This window comes from Polypterus senegalus, chromosome 1, assembly GCF_016835505.1.
Source record: "Polypterus senegalus isolate Bchr_013 chromosome 1, ASM1683550v1, whole genome shotgun sequence".
In the NCBI taxonomy this organism is placed as follows: Eukaryota; Metazoa; Chordata; class Cladistia; order Polypteriformes; family Polypteridae; genus Polypterus; species Polypterus senegalus.
In genome coordinates, this window is record NC_053154.1 from 178110952 (window position 1) to 178131604 (window position 20653).

General features: G+C 37.7%; 1 protein-coding gene across 1 annotated transcript in view; it reads left to right on the top strand.

Moving 5' to 3' along the window:
* Positions 1–374: 374 nt before the first annotated feature.
* zmp:0000001167 (protein phosphatase 1 regulatory subunit 12A) overlaps positions 375–20653 on the top strand; it is a 158685-nt gene continuing 138406 nt past the window's right edge. Inside the window, exon 1 of the mRNA XM_039763654.1 lies at positions 375–877. Within this exon, the coding sequence (XP_039619588.1) occupies positions 608–877 (270 nt within the window). The 5' untranslated portion in view covers positions 375–607. The remainder of the gene's footprint in view (positions 878–20653) is intronic.

Below are 20653 nucleotides of genomic sequence, written 5' to 3' on the forward strand. Positions count from 1 at the left end.
GGCCGGGGCAATCAAACTCGCACACACGGGGTCATTTTAGAATCTGCAGTTAACCAAACTGCATGTCTTTATGACATGCATTCAGATTAAACGTTTTTTTTTTTTTTTTTACTTTTTATGCACTTGCTTGCTTTAAATAATTTACATTAATCTGATAATGAGTTTTTGCTTATATTTCACGGTTTGATTCAGCTGTGGGTCCGGTCCGGTCCTGTCCGCTCAAGATTAGCTCTCTATACTTTATGTATGATTTTCTTGGTCCGACCTCTTTTCCTTTTTTTTCAGTTTTGCTTTGCCTTTTCTCAATCCGTGTGGAACCTGTTCAAACCCGGCTGCTTAGCCGCAAATCTCAGCGTGCCAAAGTGTCGACGCTAGGCGGCAACCTGTTGAGCAGGCCGGCCGGTCAGCTCCATTTAAGCGTTCCCATTTGACTTTATGCGCTCCTCTGCAGTTCTGGATTCCAGCTCCCAGGAGGCGCACTCGTTCCGCCGCGCCTGCCTCACCCGTCCCGTAACGCGTCTGTCCCACTGCCTCTCCCCTTTCCAGTCGCCTCCTCCTTCTCTAGCAGTTCTATGAGAGCTACTACTTGCGGCTTAAAGTCTGAAAGATGGCGGCGGAGGATCGGTCCAGATCAGACGCGGCTCGGCAGAAGCGCCGGGAGCAGCTGAGCCGATGGATGGGCTCCGAGACCGATCAATCTGGGACAACGCCGCGGGTTCGGGCGACTGGCTCGACGCGGGGGCGGGTTTGCTTCGCGCAGGGCGCAGTCTTCATGGCCGCCTGTTCGGCTGGGGATAGAGAAGAAGTCCGGGAGCTACTGCAACAGGGAGCCGAGATAAATCACACCAACGTGGACGGGCTGACAGCACTGCACCAGGTACCGGGAGCGGGGTCAGAAGGGGCTAGTTGGGATCTAAAGTAAGACAGCTGCGTGCAAGTGAAGTGTCGGACGAAGAAAAAAAAAAACTTTTCTAAACATTTGGGAAGTAACAAGCTTGTCTTGGAGTGGCCCACTCCAGGTTAAGTGATGCTGCCACACATCCGTGAACTTTATACAGTTCATTTTAACGTCTTTGTATGCTGCCGGGACGCTTGGCCAGGTGGGCTGGACGTGAATTGGTGCCGGGATGCAGTCACGTTTTGTTTGGGTTTGGCTTCCTGGCCGTGCATTGTATTCTAGGCTCAACTTGGGTCGGTGTATTTGGGTTAATGAGATTATGGCAGTATTGTGAAGTCAAGTCCCTTCCTTTGCATTCTGTTTTCAAGACTTCCGTTTGTGTGTGCCACTTAACTCTCATCGTGTTGTGTGATAGCCAATATTTTTCTATTCTTTATGCAGAGTGGAATATCGTAAGCATTACTTGCAGCGAGTTGGTGCTGAGTTGAAATTAAGTAAAGTTTTTTGTTAGTGTAAATTCAGTTGCAAAATATAAAAATATTGAACAACCTCAGCAGCACCTAGACCTGATGCATTCCTCTGCTTCAACCTTTTAAATGCTGTAACTGTGTAGCATTGTTAGGTTTTTTGTGGAGTGTGACTTAGCTACATGTTGAACTTCATATTTTCCTCACTCTTTCTGCACAACATGCAGATATTTGGTCCTTTCTCACTGGTCTTAAAGTTCTTTGCGTCTGCTTTAGGTCCATCCTGGGGATATGAGTTTTTTTTTTTTCTTTTGTTATTTTGTCTGTTATTACCAGATTGAAGAAGCTGAATTTGCCCCCCACACCCCGTGTTATTCTGCCTCTCTGATTGCCATAGCTGCATTACACTATAAAGTCACTGAAACTTTTCTTGTATAAGTGGCTAGTCAATACAGGCAATGGATGCTGCTCTGAATTGACAGTCCTTAAATTCTTAGAACATGGGAAATTTGAACAATGAGAGGAGACCATTGGGTGCATCAAGTTTGTTTGGTTAGCTAATAACCAAGTACCCCCCAATATCTCCTCCAGATGTTTTTAAACAGCTGTCATACTTTCCTTTTAAAAATGTTTGGCCCAGATTCCCACGGTCTTGAGTGTAAAGAAGTACTTCCCACTTTCTGTCTCAAATGCACTTTGCCTTTTCCTTAAAATATCCATGTTTACACTGTAATGGGTATGGAACAAGAGTTTCTGCCTTAAATGCTGTCATATCAGAAGTGTGGTATTCACACTACAGTATCCACAGCCACCCTGAGCAAGCCTGATGCCTTCTGATTAACTATGCTACACCTTTACTTGAATTCGCAACAACTTAGTATATCTCTTTCTGGCTGAAATACTATCCAACACTAACCAGAGCCAGTATGAATTCTAAAGGTGGACCAACTCTTAGATCTCAAGTCTTAATTAAAACAACAACAAAAAAAAGGCTGTTTGCTAGTGTGTGAACCTGTGCAGCATGTGTAGTCTCTGCAGCTAGTGCCTGATGCTCTATGCTGCTTCCCTTTAGGTATGTGAATGACAGGCGTATCCTCTCCCCAAATTAGGCAATCAGTGTCTGCTCAAGCATTTAACCAGCTCCACGTGCATACAGGAAAATTGCTTTGAAAATGGGAGCTATCATACTGTATGTGCATGCTTGGTTATGTGTGGATTCTTCAAAAAGAATACTTTATTTCTCAAAAATGTTCTCATTAAATTAAGAGACCTTTTAAATAGTTACCTCCCAGTGTAGTTTCCCTTCTTCAAAACACTAGTATCTTGTAAACTTGTGAATGCTTTCAGAAAATGTTTTATTTTGATTTGGTGCTAACCCAGTGATGGATTGCTTTTTCCATCCCATCATCAACTGCAAAATGAAGACTTCTACTACTTTTAAGACACTTTACTATAGCATTATTTTCTTTGTGCTTCTCATTAGTGGTTAATGTTGGATTATAAAAACCTATCAGTTTCCTCCAAGTAGAGGAGACCTCTTGGTCATTCAAGTCCATTTGGTTTTTTAATGTTTCATCTGATGGCAATGTTTTCATCACACCTTTTTTGACCTTTTTGGCCCAGCTGTATCCACTTGTATATCCTTTGTGCCACATAAAACATTTTCCTTTTATTGTGGACAGATAAAGGGTATGAATTACCCCTGCCAACCTCGTGTCCTCAGAAATCACTCCAAACGTGTCTATTCTTATTTGGTGCAAATTGATATACATACATCCATGTTCATGACTTGGTGGCAAATTATATACTGAGAGCATGGTCAGCAGCAGCAGGATACCAAACTTCCACACTAAGGGTTACAGTGTTACCAAGTCTCGGCAAAAATCTCAGAAAAATGGCTCGGTAAAGATAAGTGTGGAAATCTTAACACACGCTTGAATAAGAATAATGTGGTAGGTTATTGTGGTGACTAAGGCATTGGATATCGAATCACAATGCTGCTTGTTCAAACCTTCCTTGTGATTCACTGTATGACCTTTAGCGGTTCACTTAATGTGCCTCTGTTTCCATTCTGTTGTATCCTGTTCTTCTAAGTTGCCTTACATAAACATCCCAATAAACATTAATAACATATTTGCATGAAAATGCCTCAGGCTGTGTGGTGTATTGGTTAAGGCTTTGGATTTCAGACCCTGAGGTTGTGGGTTCAAATCCTGACACTGTGTGATCATGAGCAAGTTACTTGACCTGGGTGTGCTCCAATTGGGAAAAGAAAACAAATGTAACCAATTGTACCTCATATGTTGTTAGTTGTGTTGGATGTATAGCAATAGCCAATTAAGTAAATGAAAATAAAAACTTTGCACACTGTTATATCTGGCTAATCACCTATTCTCACGTACAAATTAGACTATCTAGTGCTTGGCTTTTTTTTTCTATAAACTTCATTGTGATGGGCCTCCATAAATGATGCCATGTAAACTAAAGATAAATTTGATAATATGTTATGATAGATGTTGAGGGGGGAAAATGTGAAGACATGAAAAGGAAGATGCAGTATTCACTTCTCAATACATGCATTAGACTTTGTTTATACAGCTGCAAGTTATGAGAAATTCCAGCGCGATATGGAGATATTTATTTTTATTAGAAGGAACAACCGAAAACCTCTGGGAATTCATAGGATAAGATAGGTGTGATTCACCAGGGTGCTATATACAGGTCAAATGCTCCTAATACAGGCCAAACCAAACCTGTGCTACCTTGCAAGAAGAAGCAAACATGTTTACAGTTTTATCTGACTCAACTGTAAAGCTCCTTTATTGGAATTTCAGCAGTATTTTTCTCATAACCTCATCCTAGGGAACAGAGGTGGTAGATGAGTAGAATGTGGAAAACTCAAACAAATATTGACTGGACCAGAGTTCTTACTTTGACTTTGGAGCTGTAAGGAAGCAGCACTAAGCACTTTTCCCTTCTTCTGACTTGCTGATACAGACAAGAGCACCAATAAAAGTCTTCCACATTTTATTTTATTTTTTTACATTTTTGTATTGCTGTCAGAGACATTTCAAATTAATTCTCAATATACAGTAGCCGCCTTGCTTCTCAGTACACTTACCGGTACATTAGAATTCCACAAGCTTGTGAGTGCCTTCAGGGAAAAGCATATAATTTTTGTTGAGTGTGAAGGTGCATATGCACTAGTTGTGTCTTTTACTTAGTCATCACCTGAAAATCATTAGCCTCTTCAAATTATAATCCTCTATATATAATCTTCATTTGGATCTTGATCTTTGTCCGCAAATAAATTAGAAGAAGCACTAGATGGCAGTAGAGAGACAGCTAAAACGTAGGCATTGCATTAAGAATCTCCTCCAGGCTTATACTACTGAAGACTGTTTTACTCCAGTCGCACCTCAAAACACAGACATTCAAACAAAAGAAACTGTTGTGCTTTAAATTAACTAAAGAGATCTTCATTTAGATCTTGATCTTTGTTTGTCCGCAAATTCCACGCATGCGTAGACCACCTTCCAGTTTAGTACGTTGTTGTTACTCACGGATGTCAACAATGTGCCAGAATAACGAAAGGGGTGGTGGACAGTATTATGCTGATTAGCTCCTGAGGCCTGGTTAGAGAATGAGATTGCCGAAGATAAAAGGTACGTGCCTACGTAACATATGAATGAAAGAAAGACAGTGGGTAAAATGAATGACAACGTAGCAGCACGCTCCGGAAATTATTATTGTTACGTTGTAGCTGGCAAGTGCTGCGTGTCTCACAGTTGTACCGTGGCTTGCTCACATGTTAGTGAAGTGATTCCTATTTATGCTTTAAAGAGCCTGGATAGCTATGTGTCCCCCTTTTATAACCATTGCTCCGTGTATATTGCCTTACTCTTTGAATTGCCACAAAGCAACCTGCGAGATTGGAAAAAGGTTGAGAAGACATCGTGAGAGGAAACGATAGCGTCGTGAAAACAAGATGGACTGTGAACGGACAGAAGCAGAAATGCTCCTACACCACCACATAATTACAATTCGGACAGTGATTCTGAGTAGGCCGTTCCTATCAAATCAGTGTCCAAGGGTTTTCTTTTGTAATTTTGTTTCCCTTATAAAAAATCATAATGCTGTGCGACGAAGGGCCCAGTTCACGACTGGCAGCCGTGTTTAAACAGGGAGCCCTTCACAGACAACTTTAACACGAGCAACGTAGTTGGGCGCACATGGCTAGTGTGATATAATTGTGATATGATTTTTCAATTCTGTTGATGCCCCTTCCCATTATCTGTCAGTGGTTGTTCTTGATGGCTGTTCCAGATAGTGTGCATCATTTGTGAATATCTATATTCACTGATGTTCACTTAGGTAAGGCAAAGAATTGTGTCTATACTAAGCATATAAACTTTTAGGCATTTCAGCTGCTTTAACCTTCTTTGCTCACTGAAACTGAACATTTGTAAAACCAATAGACGCTCATATGTTAATCAGTACAGCAGCAATATTCGTAACTGGAAAGAGACCAAATTTATTCTGCTTACTAGCAGATTGTTTGTTTCAAGAAGGTAAACATGACCATTTTCACACATGAGTGTCTTGGATTTCTTGAAAAAGCACCAAAAAAGTAGACATTTTAAAATATGGATTTAAAAAATTAAATTTGGCTTGTCTGCTCTTATAAGATTTATTTGACTGTCAAATTTGAAGTGTTCTGCAGTAAAGTTACTCTAGACATCAAGTCTTTTTATATTAATGTGCCTCAGATTTAACCACTATAGGTTGCCTTTGAAAATAACAGGCCTGCTTTTATGTTGGACTTCATTTGATTTCCAGCTTTTAAATTGTACTTTTTTTAAATCTGAACATAGGTTTTATGAACTTCGTGATGTGGACTTCATTTAGCCTCATAGTCAGTAACTTGCATTTGAACAAAATGGAAGATGAATTCAATTTTTTTTTTTTTTTGTTGTTGAATAGATTGGTTAGATTTCTGTTAATGTCTTCTCAGTATAGTCTGGGTATTTGACTTAAACTCGTTTGAGACCACCAGGAATGTTAACCTTGCTTTTTGCCCCCTGCTGCCACAATATATATTCAGGTGCGTGCATACAGTACATAATATAATACATTATTAAAACTACTTCATCCAGCTGAGGGTTATAGTGGACCAGTGTCTGTCTTGGCACAACCGGACATGATGTGGGAAGCAGCCCTGGACAGGTTGGTAGTGTTTCACAGGGTGCACTCATGTCCACACTGTGAACTGTTAGCTTAACTTGCAGGTCTTTGGAGATGTTGGAGGATAACCCATGTAGACATGGGGAGAACATGGCAAAGTCCATATGGACAATGATCAGAGCCCTCCTATATAAACAGTGCTTATGATAAAAGAAATTCCATGTACCATGGCTACTTCAGCATCGTTAAAAGACATCGCAAACGGGATGAGTTAGGGTTAGAAGAGAGCACATATTTACAGATCATACTGATTTCCTGTCCCATGATGAAGACTGGTTTCTGAGTCGATTTACATTTCCAAGAGCTATCCTCTTGGAACTGTGTGTGGTGTGCTGCGACTCACTTTGTCACATTGACTTTGATAATGCTCACTGCTTTTTATTTTTCAAGCACTGGGTGACTTTCTGAACTTGAACTTTTGAGTGCCTCCGCCACGCTGTACCACTCCTTCAATTTCCTTTTGCTGCTTATATCACTACTTAAGCTACCAAATAGTATGTTTTTGCATGCCTACACTTCACTGAGCAGGACCTCCATTTTGCATTAGCTGAAATTCTTCATTTTTACATGTGCTTTTGCCACTGCCTTTAAACAAACACTGAACGGAAGGGGCTAATTATTTTAAATTGCATATTCAAATAGGTGTAATTCTGAGAGGAGTTAGGTTGGGGCTGTAGGTGCATACATGTGTGTTAAAATTCACATTGATTGGAATTTATAAAGGGAGAGAGTGCATGTAATTTTGCTCATGCATGATTTTAGGCATTTGAATTTTTTGTGCGTATGCATATTTCTGTTTTTGTCTGTATGCCATGTTTTAGTGGGAATTCTGCGCATGTCGTTATACATGAGGCACCATGGGTTTGATTCAAATATACTGTATCTCTGAGGAAGCATCTAACCACTCTGCAATCCTGCTCTGCTGTGTGTGCTAGTAACAGTCTTTATTTTCTCTCTCCAGTTTCTGATACTATTAAAATGTAGATCAGACTATAAAAGTTTATTATTAAAGTTGACTACAATGATTACAGAGATCTTGTTTTGACAAAATGACCACATCCAGAAGGCAGTAGCAAACAATGTCATATTTGTCAGCCTTTAACTCGGTGAGAGAGAATGTGTCTGGTCACAGTCTGCTTATAGGGCACATACACATGTGCCACTTGTAAAAACACAATGTGCACAGACTGGAAATGGAATTATTATTTTATCTCAAATTTTGTGCAGGATCTTAAAAAGAAAGTTTTGATATATTTATTATTCTGCCTTTGTTTATTAGTATCTATAACTGTTTATGAACTCTCGTGTTCAATAATAATGGTTTGAAAACATAACCAGAGAATGTTCTTTAATATAGAGTATAGTGTCTTAGAAAGTATTCATTGTTTGCACATTTTATTATGTTCCAGCCTTGTGTTAAAATCATTTAAATTAATTTTTCCCCACATCAAACAACACTCAATACCCCCCAGAATGGCAATGTGAAACAAAATTTTAGTAATTTTTACAAATTTATTAAAAAAAAAAAAAAGAAATGGAATTGTGACTCTGACACAAGTTTTCTTTTCTCAGTATTTCTTTGAAACACCTTTGGCAGCAATTACGACCTAGGGCCTCATGTATAAACAGTGAGTATGCATAAAAATGTAGGCCTGTTTCCACACTCACTTTGAGAAGTATAAAAACTAAAGTTGGCGTGAAGCCACGCACCTTTTCACAGTAGCCTCAGACCATATGTACGCATGTTCCTGCTTGGTTTTGCAAAGTTGAGGCACCGAGCATCTAAGCAATTCTACTGTTTCTGTGTTGTTTCCCTTTCCTTTTCATATTCGCATCCATGACGTGGGAAGTTATCTAATACACCGAAATTAGTTGCATATTGTTTACAAATTTAACGCATTTGATTGTAATCTTTCTGTAACAATATAATTGTGCCCATAATGGCCAAACTATAACTACCATAGCTGTTTTAGCTTCGTTTGAAGACATTGCAAATGGAAGATTTAGAAGAGAGTGCATATTTATACATGATGTCTTCTGAGTCGATTTCAGTCTCCCAGAGCCATCCTCTTGGAGCTGTGTGCTGAACTGGCACCAACCTTACAAGGGCACACTTTAAGTAATTGTGCTCTACTGGCTCCTTTGCAAGTTCTGTTCACTCTTGGGTTTTTAGCCACAGGAGCTTTTCAACGTGAACTTGCTGACATATCGGGTATTTCACAAACATAACTGAGTCGATCCATGCCAGATTTATAGGATGGCATTATCATATTGTCAGATATATAAGATTTCCTTACACTGTGGTTGAACTGGGAAACGTCAAAGTACAATTTGCAGCAATCTCCAGTTTTCCAAATGTAATTGGGGTGGTCAACTGCATGCAATAGTGCATGCACTATTGCAATGGCTCTAGACAAGTTGCATCAGCCAGGGATCAATCATCAAAAGAATGAGCTGGCATTCTATCATCTATAGCTGCAGAACCTATAAAAATGGCAACTCCGCACAGTTGCAGGAGCTTTCTCCAACTAGTGTCTGGCAAAAGGCAAGCAGACCCTATAAGGATAGCGAGTCACCTCAAAGAGCCACGTGAAGAGCGGAGAACCTGTTATTGCGCTCGGCGCTGAAGCTACACTATAAAAGCACCTTCAGAGATTGAATTTGCTTATGTAAATAGAAAACATGTCCACTCTATTAGTGTGCTGCTCTATAGTTCACAGAAAGTATGTCACATTTTGGAAGCGTAAAGCATGCTGCATAATGTTGCACACAATCATTGCTTGTCTGTATCTGAATAGATGCGGTGTGATGAACCTGACTCTGACCCACCAAATGATCAGCCAAATTGGACAGCGTTACAGCTTCATTTGAAATTATCAGAATGTAAAAATTGGTAATCAGATGCAGCATTTATTTTTTTAACCAATTCATTTCATTTGTGATCATGATCCGGGTGTGCACCAAATTAACATTATTCCGGACCAAAATCTTCAAATGCTTTTCAGCCAGCCTTGGTGTCGCAACCTCTCCTATTCCATTAACAGCTGTGTTTGGTGTACTCCCAGATGGGTTTAAGGTGGCGAGGGACAAACAAACTAATTGGCTTTACATCACTATTTGCATGTACTCTTATCTTGCTCAACTGAAAGAATCCTAGCCCACCTCTTTTAAATCGGTGGGTAATTTGAAATTGGAAGAAATTAAATTCTCACTTGGAGTATCTGTTCAAATCTTTTTTTAAAACCTGGCAGGATCTAATTAATAAAATTTTAGAATAAGCATTTATATTGGGTGGGAAAAGGATTCTCTTGCCTCTTTTCTACTGTTAGTTTTACTCTGGCGGTTGGTCTTCCTCACATTCTCATGGTTGGGGGTTGAATTTAATTTTAATCAAGTTTAACTTGCTTGTATGGAATGTTACTTGCTGTTAATAAATTCAGTAAAATGGGAAAGAAATTGTGGTCAATATCCTGTAACCCTTATATTCCTTAGTTCATTGGCCACATCTCTTGCACCATCCACTGCTGCATTTTCTGACTCCAGAATGGCATCCATCAGCCCACAGCCAGTTGGTCACCCAGTTGTTTCTGAGGCAGAGGTGTGTGTGCACTCAGCACCCGAAGATGTGGTAGGCACAGCAGCAACATTACTGCCTGGAGTTGTGTTATTGGCACATGGGTCAGCTTTTGTAATATTGTTTGAAACAGAATAAACAGGCAGTGGGCTGCTACTCGCTTTTCATGTCGACTTTGATATCTGACCACTTCTTTTTATTTCGGGTACTGTGCCATTTTCTGATCTTGAAATTTTACGTGTCTCCGCCACGCTGTATCACTCCATCAACTTCCTTTTGTTGCTTATACCATTGTTTAAACCACCATTTCACATTTGATGAAATTCTTCTTTTTCCACGTGCTTTTGCCATTGTCTTTTAACAAAACGCTGAATAGAAGGGGCTACTTATGTTGATTTGCATATTCAAATATGCAATATTCTGTGAGGAGTTAGGGTGGTGCTGAAGGCATGTGCATATGCGTTAAATTTCACGTTCATTTCAGTTTATAAAGGGGAAGTGTGCTGAATTTGGCATACACAGTTTTATGCATGTGGATTTTCTTGTGTGTATGTACATTTCCATTTTGTCTATACAGTGAACCCTCGTTTATCACGGTTAATCCGTTCCAGACTCTACCGTGATAAATGAATTTTCGCGAAGTAGGATTCTTTATTTATAAATCGAATATTTTCGCAGTTAGAGTATAGAAAACCTGTTTACGACCTTCTAAATACGTTTTTTAACATTATTAGAGCCCTCTAGACATGAAATAACACCCTTTAGTCACCATTACACTCGTATTACCCAATATATTAGAGAAAATAAGACATATTAGACGTTACAAATATATTACTAGGCGCACTCGCCTTTTAAGGTGACTGACTATTATCCTCAATTTTTGTGCACTCCATGTGTACATAAGGCATGTAAGTGTAGAGAATGAGAACATCAAAGTGCCCATTCATAACATCTCCCAAAAACCTGTTTTTTTATCCCCTCAAGTGCCTGTCCAAAGTCATACAATGTCAGCCCGAATCTGTACCGCTAAAGATGGATTTCATGCACTAAATAAGCTATAGATGAGAATAAGCAAGCACCATCTCCGCTGATATTTACTACGTGGTGAGGCATTTGTACTCCATCAACATTAATTATTTCCAGAGACATAATTTTGTCTATTTTTCCAGCGCATCGCGCACAAAAGCAAGAGAACGATGACAGCACCAGAACTCTGCTCACATCGCCGCTCGCACTCAAGCCGCAAGTAGTAAGTCTGTAATAAGCGGAATACCGCTACGCTTTGCACTCACGGGACGGAAGGACAATCCCAAACGCTTTTATATAGTAGATTATTGTACTGTACATTTAATTGCACACAACCACTAAACTTATGATGGCACGACCTTAGTAGGAGAGTCTTCAGAGGTGGTGCAGTATCTTCAGCAGGTGCGTTGTTGTCTTCAGTGAAGAAGTACTAGGAGTAGACAGTGGGTGTCTGGGTGCGCGGCTGAAGAACATCTTGATAGGCAGTTGCTGGCACTGTCTTTTCATATGCGTGAGGAGGCTTTTGTAGGGTATTGCCATCTTTAATCATATCCAAGAGTTTCACCTTCTGCTGGATAGTAAGCATCTTCCTCCGGCGCTTAGTTTTATTGTCAGAAGGCTTAGAAAAAGCAGCACGCTTAGGAGCCATCGTAGGGCTTAGATAAAAGTTGTCAGAAAGCACATGCGTAGTGACGTAAACGTGTATGAGAAAAAAATCGCGATAGAGTGAAGCCGTGAAAGTCGAAGCGTGATATAGCGAGGGATCACTATATGCCTTGTTTTATGGGTGAATTCTACCCATGGTGTTATACGTGAGGCCCCTGGAGTCTTCTTGGGTATGACCTGACACTCCAAACACCTGGATATGCAGACTTTGTGTCATTCTTCTCTGTAGATCCTCTCAGGATCTTTCAGTATTGGATGGATGCAGTCAGTGGACAATTATTTTCAGGTTTCTATAGAGATGTTCAATTCTGGGATCTGGGTGGGCTACTCAATAACATTTGCAAAGTTGATACTAAGAGACTGCTGCTTTTTTTTTTACTTTGTAATTATGGTCCATTGTGTTTCTGGACATTCAACCACTGGTCCAGAGCTCTCTGAAGCAGGATTTCTTTAAGAATATCTCTGTATTTTACTTTATTCAGCTTTCTCTTAACCCTGATTCTGGCACCACCACGCTTCACCATTGGACTGGTATTGCACTTGTAAGGAAGGTTGCCTTTTCTCCAGTCATGTTTTTTAGAATTGAGGCCAAAGAGTTCAATCTTTGTTTAATTTGAACTGAGAACCTTGTTTCCCATAATCTGAGAGTCCTTTAGATGCATTTTTGCAAACTCCAGGTAGATTTTTATGAGTCATCTGGTCACTCCACCATAAAGGCCACATTAGTAGTGGTGGCTGTTGCAAGTGTCTTCCATTACCACAAAGGTTCTCTGAAGCTTATCCAGACTGAACATTGTGTTCTTGGTCACCTCTTATTTCAAGACTCCTCTGCTTTGATTGCTCAGTTTGGCTGGCCAACCACGTCTAGGAAGAGCTGTGTTTGTTCCAAATGTTTTCCATTTATGAATTATGAGGCAAATGTGCTTTGAGAGCCTCCCATTCTGAAGAAAAATGTTTTGTAACCTTTCCCTTATCTGTCCCTATACTTGTCTCATGCTCTTCAGGAAATTCTTTCTACCTCATTGCTTGAATTTTGCTATGATGCAGATTTTCAGCTGTGGGACCTTATATAGACATGTGTGTGCCATTCTTAATCATGTCCAGTCAATTGATTTGATGATCAATAGACTGGAATACACCTGAACCAGATTTTAAGTCTCGTAGCAGAGGTAATGAATATTTTTGTCAATTAGGGCTGGGCGATTATAGCTTAAAATTCATATCACAATATTTTTGGACCAAATATTAATATATGATATGCCTCAATATTTTTTGCTCTCCAGTTTTACTCCAAAAGTCACACAGTTATATTGTTCTTCTGTTTAATTATTTGAATGTTATTGCACAGTAATAACTTTATATGATTTACTTTAAAATAGCACAGGCATAAACAAAATATACACATTGTCTCAGGAAATGCATATACACTGTACTGTAAACAATGCTATAAAAAAGCCAATTTTCTGACTATGCTTAGGTACTATAAGAGTAGGAGTTTTAACTACTTCTGAAGATTTGCCATAAAGAAACTTAAAAGGAGCATATTTAAACATTTTTAAGCTGTTATTTTTTATTTATTTTAAGTCAAATTTAACAAACCAGAATTCAACCCCTACTTGAGAGAAAGAGACAAGAGCCAACAGCACAAGCAAATCTTTAAAAACAAAGAAGAAAGGAGAATGTCTTTTTTTCCTTGATATAACTACTTATTCTAAGATTTGATTAATTAGATCTTGCTATATTTTTTAAAAGTTTTGAACAAATCCTATAAGTGAGAATTTATTTTTTTTTTCTAATTTTCAATAGTATAGAACTTCATTGACTTAAAAAACATTTTTAAGCTATGTTTTGTAATCAAATAAACAATGTCAAGAACAACCATTAGAGTGGCTTCACATGCACAAACCCCTTTCTGATTGCTAGATGCAGCCGGTGACCAAATCACTGTAGTCTCTCCCGTTTGTTCAAAATGGTGGCTTTAATCACATTAGCAGCATTGTTTGTGGTAATACAAACTTGTTGCACATCATCTAATTTCCACACTTCAAGCATATCTCTGAGTCCCAGTACAGTCTTTTCTCTTGTATGGTCATCTAGCATATAGCCTGTCCAAAAACAGATGCTCTTTATCTTCCCACTCTCAATAAAATGGACCATTAGGCTCATGTGCTGTTGCATGATATGACTAATCCACAGATTGGATGTGGTAAAAAGTGGCTTACTTTCTGAAGCTGAATCAAAATATTCTCCTTCACCTCATCATACTAGTTGGGCAGTGCTTCTTCGGCAAAGTATTTCTGACTGAGGAGGGCATATTTGGGATCAATTATTCAAAGTATTTTCGGAAATCCATGTATTTTGAGCAATAGGAACCATATCTTTTACAATGTGGTATGTTACAGCAGCTGTTATTTCCTTTCATTTGGGGCTAGTCATATGGTATGCAACTAGAGAATGTTGCTGTCAGTATGGTTTGTTTTGTGGCAGTGTGCTTTTTTGCATTTTGAGCAGAGGCCTTGCGAAGTTTTATACATTTTTCGCACTTTGTAACATGTTTTGTTTTGAAATAATTGAATAGGTTTGACGTGTAATTGGTCTTTGTTCCCACTTCTCTATTGAAAGTTTGCATATAACAGTCTTTTGTTCTGTGTCATTCTATCTGAAGCCAAATAATTTCTGTCACATTTGTACTTTTTATTGTGGGCTACAACTTGCCTGTTCACATTGACTTTGATATCTGACCACTTCTTGTTTTATTTCGGGCACTCTGTTTCTTTATGACTTTTGAATGTCATTCCATCAGTTTCCTTTGGTTGCTCATGCCACTACCTAAGCCACCAAAAAGTATGTTTTTCCTTGCGTCCACTTCATTGAGTAGGAAACCAACTTTGCATTCAGTGAAATTCTTCTTTTTTCCATGTGCTTTTACTATTGTCTTTTAATAAAACACTGAACTGAAGGGTCTATTTATATTGATTTGCATATTCAAATATATGAAATTCTGGGAGGAGTTGGGGCGTGGCTTTAGGCACATACATATGTGTTAAATTTCATGTTCATTGGGAATGGGAATGTTCAAAGAGGAAGTGGGTGGAACTTGGCATACATACAGTTTTATGTATCTGGATTTTTTTTGCGTGTACCCACATTTCCACATTTGTCCATATGCCATGTTTTAGTGTGAAATCTATGTACTCTGTTATACATGAAGGCCCTGGTGATCAGTGTTGACATTGAAACAGTTTTTTTTATGTTCTGCAGTGGATATGACTGTTTTAATAAGGATTGATATACAGCATTTATTATAAAAAAAATAAGTTGAATCACTACCCTAGTCTGTACTGAACAGTAAACTTACTTTATGATTTAAAAATTAGCCTTTCAGATTGTAAAATTGTGTAGAGTTTGCACTTAAGCTTATACAGGTCAGAATACCCAGGCTGGGTGGAAGAAACATTCATAGACACCCACAATTTTTGCATCTTTCATGCGTTTTTTTTTGTATATGATGGTAACAATAGATTGTGATTGTTTTGGCATAGAACGGCAGTGTGGTAAAGCAGAAACAAACCATCTGCTTTACAGTTACATATTTCAATTATGCATACATTTGCTTTATCCAAAAAGCACATAATTAATATTTTAACTATTATTATTCTAGCCATCTTTTAGATCTTAACTGTTTACATCATCATTTGTCGTTGTTACCACCTTTTCTAGCTCCAAATTTTTTTCAAGGTTTTAGAAGTAATTTCAAGATCTCCACTGTTTATGAAATATGTTTGGAGAGCAAATATTACATGAAACAAATGCTTCCATCTTGTGGAGCAATGTATAGCTAATAAAATAGATGATGCAATGTTCGCAACAACTCATTAGTAATAGGGCTGCAACTAATGATTATTTTGGTAGTCGACTAATTGTTTAATTTATTTTTTCGATTGGTCACGATTATTTCATGCCTGTGACCTGTGGTTACACATCATGTTCTGGGCTCCAGTGCATGTCTTACCTCATCTGCTCACATCTGTCAACCTGTCAATGTCACCCAGATGTCTCTGCATTAACACAATTAAAATTAATAATAATCAAATTAAAATAAAAACCAGTGAAACATGAATTAGAAAATAATCAGATGTTTTTATATTAGTGTGACCATCACAATAAAAAATAAATACATTAAACAATACAAACTAAAGTGCACATAGTCTTTAAACAAAGTACATTTAACTTCACCAAAAAATACTTTGTTAAAACTGAAACGTTTTTTATATTTTAGTAATAAATGACAAAATGTAGACATAAACTATATAATGTGTAAAGCCTGAAGTGCAAAGATCAAATGAACACTTTCATAAAAGGTGCAAGGACGATACAATAGCTTACATGGTGCAGCGGTAGGAATTGCCGACTTATAATCAAGACGCCCCGCTTCGATCCTGACTGCCTCGTGTATTTACCGTTTTGAGTAGTGAATTGCTCTTATTGTTAATATTATACAATAAACACATGCATTTGATTTGTGTCTGTAACAGCCACTGTGTTAAATGTATAGTACTTGTAAAAGTTACTGTTCTTTTTTTTTTCCCCCCACTTTTATTCTCTCAGTCACGATCACGATGCATACTATCGCCCCCCAGGGATATGACACTGTTACTTTTCATCTGAAACTGGGAATAACTGTTGATGTGAGTGATGTTTTGAGACAATTGAACTGGAAATTCTCTGATCTGGATGAATAAAAGCTGACACACAAACACTGGCAAATCTACCTTATTCGTATCCCGTCACTTGATTTTTTTTTATTGAATTTTATTATGTGTTCCTGCTTACGTTGAATTAGTATGCACCTTATGGCCCATGATGTCAAAGCTGCACTGACAGAAAAAAACAGAGACATAGGTATATATGATATTTGGAATTATTCATTTTATGACCTTATAGTATATTTCGGAAAGCATTGTGTCACGGATGCAACATTATTCATATTCATTTGCGTACCTTCTTGCAGTTGTAATCAGTGACCATGTTTTTTTTTTCCCCATGATCTTGCCCAGTCTGCACAGGACTCAGAGGAAAGAATGTTCCTCTGCAAGGTGAGTCATGAACGCTCTTCTTTTCTCAGTGGACCATGTACATGCCTTGCACAGGACATATGCTATGATCGCCACCAGGTCATGCAACTGGCCACCTGCATGCTCCTGCTAGCACTGAATAAGCTCACGCCTTCTGGTGTCAGCGCGCCACACCGGATAAAAGAAAGAGACAAATATATGTAACATTTTGAAGAAATCATTGTATGACCTGAATAGTACCAATCAGAAAACCTCATCGCACTAATGCAATATTATTTGAAAATGAACAGATTGGGTGTAAATTTGTTACTTGTAAAAGTTAGTTTTTTTCACTTTTATTTTCTCAGCCTCTCTGACCCTAACTAACTAAATAACAGCATAAATTCTCAAGAGACAGTGGCATCACAGCTCCAGGATGCTTGCATTTCAGATGCTCATGCATCGCAGTGGTGCTCCCGTGAAAAGAAAGCTCCGCTTTGCATAATCTGCATTAAACCTTTTTTCTTTTTCGGTGAAGTGCTCCCACACTTTAGAAAGTTTCTGTCTCACTTTTTTTCCCCATCTCCTTCCCCATCTTCTATCCAACTCACCATTGCAACCACTTTTATTTTCCTCGACGTTCTTCTTCATTGGTAGGACTGTGTGCAGTCATGACAAACAATAACAAACCATACTGCCCCCAGACGTTCATGTAGTGCATTGCAGTTACAAACACCAATGCGGTTCTTTGTGACTGGAGCCTCTATTGAAGGTTCTGTTTATGATGTGTCGACAATAAAAATTCTGCGTTAACAATTTTTTGTAGTCAACGTCGCTGATTATGTCGACTAATCATTGCAGCCCTAATTCGGACTAGGTCTGTTTATTGTTGATATTCTTATAAATTGCATGACTTTAGTATGTTGAAGAAAGTTAATAAGAATCCAGGGGCCATGGTGCAACTAAAACACTGTATGATTGATTTAAGAATATTTTATTCAATTTATTCTTAACTGGTAGCTTTCAATGAAAAGCCCAGTGTACTATACACTAATTATTATACAGTAATTTTTAATTTTATATATAAAATGATGGGGTAGCAGTGGGCTCTGGTATAGACTGATGCTAATAGGTATAGTCTTTGTCCCAATGCTGCCAGAGCAAGATTATCCTTACTGTGAACCTAAATTAGATAAGCATTTTTAAACTAGATGAATGATTACCTACATGTTTTATACATTTGTAATTAAGTATAAGCTTAATCTATTCTAACTAAGCTTGCCTCAACATATTTTCTATGGAAAATGTGCAACATAAACAAAAAACATAAATAAGGAAAGACAAACATCATGTAGTATAGTATATAGAAAAATATACATACATGTGTATACAAGGTGTTTTTAAGTGCAAATTTCACTTGGATTCTGAAAAGATTCAATCTGCAGATAAATTATGATTAAGTTTAATTTGGAGAGTAGATGCTTCTGAACTGGTCCATCATTTGTAAGAACTAATTTATCCTATGAACACCCAGGCGAGTAAGGTAATGAAAAAGTATAACGGCACGATGCTGAGGAGGCTGCTTTGTATTGTTAACAAAGGGCCTGCTATGCTAAAAATAAAAAAACCTTCAGCCTTGGTTTAAATACTGTGACTAATGAGTCTTCAGTAATAAACACCTTGCATGAAAGGCACAGGCATATATTCTGCCTATCTATAATGTACAGGTATATACAATTAATTATATACACTTCCCCCAAAAATTAAAGAAAGACTTATTTATCTCAGTCTTAACACCAAGTCAGTTAAGCTTCTAGGATATCAGTCTGACTTAGGAAGCATAAGCGATTGTGAATCAACTTCACCTGTTTTGGTGCAAATAACAGTGACAACATGTTCACAGGAAAGGTACTAGTAAGACATCCCCAAAAAGGGAATGGTTTTCCAGGTGTTGGCCACAAACATTTGCTCTTTTCTTGTCCTTCTTGACTGGTTATTCTATAAATTAGCTTTTTGCTAGCGTCACAAGAAGGTCTCAAGAGCATGGAGGAGAAACCAGGAGATCATTCATTACAAAATTAGAGCCGTGGAATTTGTAGGTCAGTCAATGCCATCGATGCCTTCATTATCTAGGAACTGCCTACACACTCTAGCCACATGAGACCGGGCATTGTCCTGCATCAGTGTTGTGATCCTAGATTTATATCTGTAGTAACTTCTGTCATGGATGTAAATGGAATTGTGGCTGTGATTTCCAAAGCTTGACTGTCATTAAATGCACATTGTGCTTTTTAATTATTGTTGGCTGTAATTAATTAGCAAGTTTTTAACCTGTTGGGTAGCATGACTTGACAGTGATACCTCTTAAAGAATGAATGACCAAACAGAGCAAGAGCAAGCAACTAAAATCTTTACCTACAGTGGTGTGCAAAAGTATTCAATCCCCTTGAAAGTCACCATAATCTTCTGCATGACAAAAGATTGTACATATTTCTATCTATTCAGTATTTTTAATGTGACCTCTTATTCTGTAGCAATACCTTTCCAAAGTCAAAATAAACCATTTTCTGTAGATATTTAACTGAAGAAAAGAAACTCAAAAGTTAGTGTTTGTATATGTATTCAAGCCCTACACATTAATACTTTGTCAAGAACTGTTTTGCTACAATAACATCCTTCATTCTTTTGGGGTAAGTATGTACTAGTTTTGTACATTGTTCAGGAGTGATTTTTCCCCATTCTTCTTAGCAGAATTTACAGAGATTGTCTAGATTGGTGGGATAGTGCATCTGTATACAATAGCATGCTTGTATTTTTAATTTATTTAATCACCTAATAATTAAAACTTTAAGTTATCAGCTAATATTTACTTGGTTGGTTTTGAGTAATTGAAAAGTGAGCAATTTAAAAGTTTATTGAACAGTATTAATTTATGATAAGTCAGAGAATTAAAATGATGAGTATGGGCCTGATATCTTAATTTGACGGTGTATAAAAAAAAAAGAAACTAACCACTTCATATGTTTATGAAGATGTAATATTTTGTATATTCTTGATGTAAGAATTGGAGTTCATACATTTGGTTGCTTGTTCAGCTGTAGAGATACTGTTTGTCTATGTTAGGTAATTATTGAGCTCTGTTTAAGAAGCTGAAAGTGGTTAAAATGTGACTTACTATAGAGAGCAGAACCTAATGGAGAAATACAACGTACAGACAACAAAATCTTGAATATTTCTCTTTCATATCTAAACACTGTGTATGCTTGTTTCTTAACATTTGTTTATTTTTTCTCTTTATTTCTCTTGTTTTCTCATTTTATATAACATAACCAAATGTATTTAATGCGAATTTCATGATAGTAATATCAGATAAAATAAATGTCAATCTATTTTCATGTGTAACGCGTACAGTGAAATTTTTTCTTCTGTGTCTTAATAACTTGACATTGTGCATAATTTTATAGAAACTGTTTTTCATTATATGCCATGGTTGAGTAGAACCTTGCTTTTGTTGGACTGTTTCATTTGCATCTCTTTTCACTGAAAGTAAATAATCAATAATTGGCTAATTTTATTACTAAGGGATATTATTGTTAACCTAACAAGCGGAACAAATTGGGGAATAAATTTGGTCACATTAGTCATTTTCTTTAAAACAAATTAATAAAAAAATAAATTTCAAGGATATTGGTTACATTTTTCTAATATAAGTCATACCTGCAAC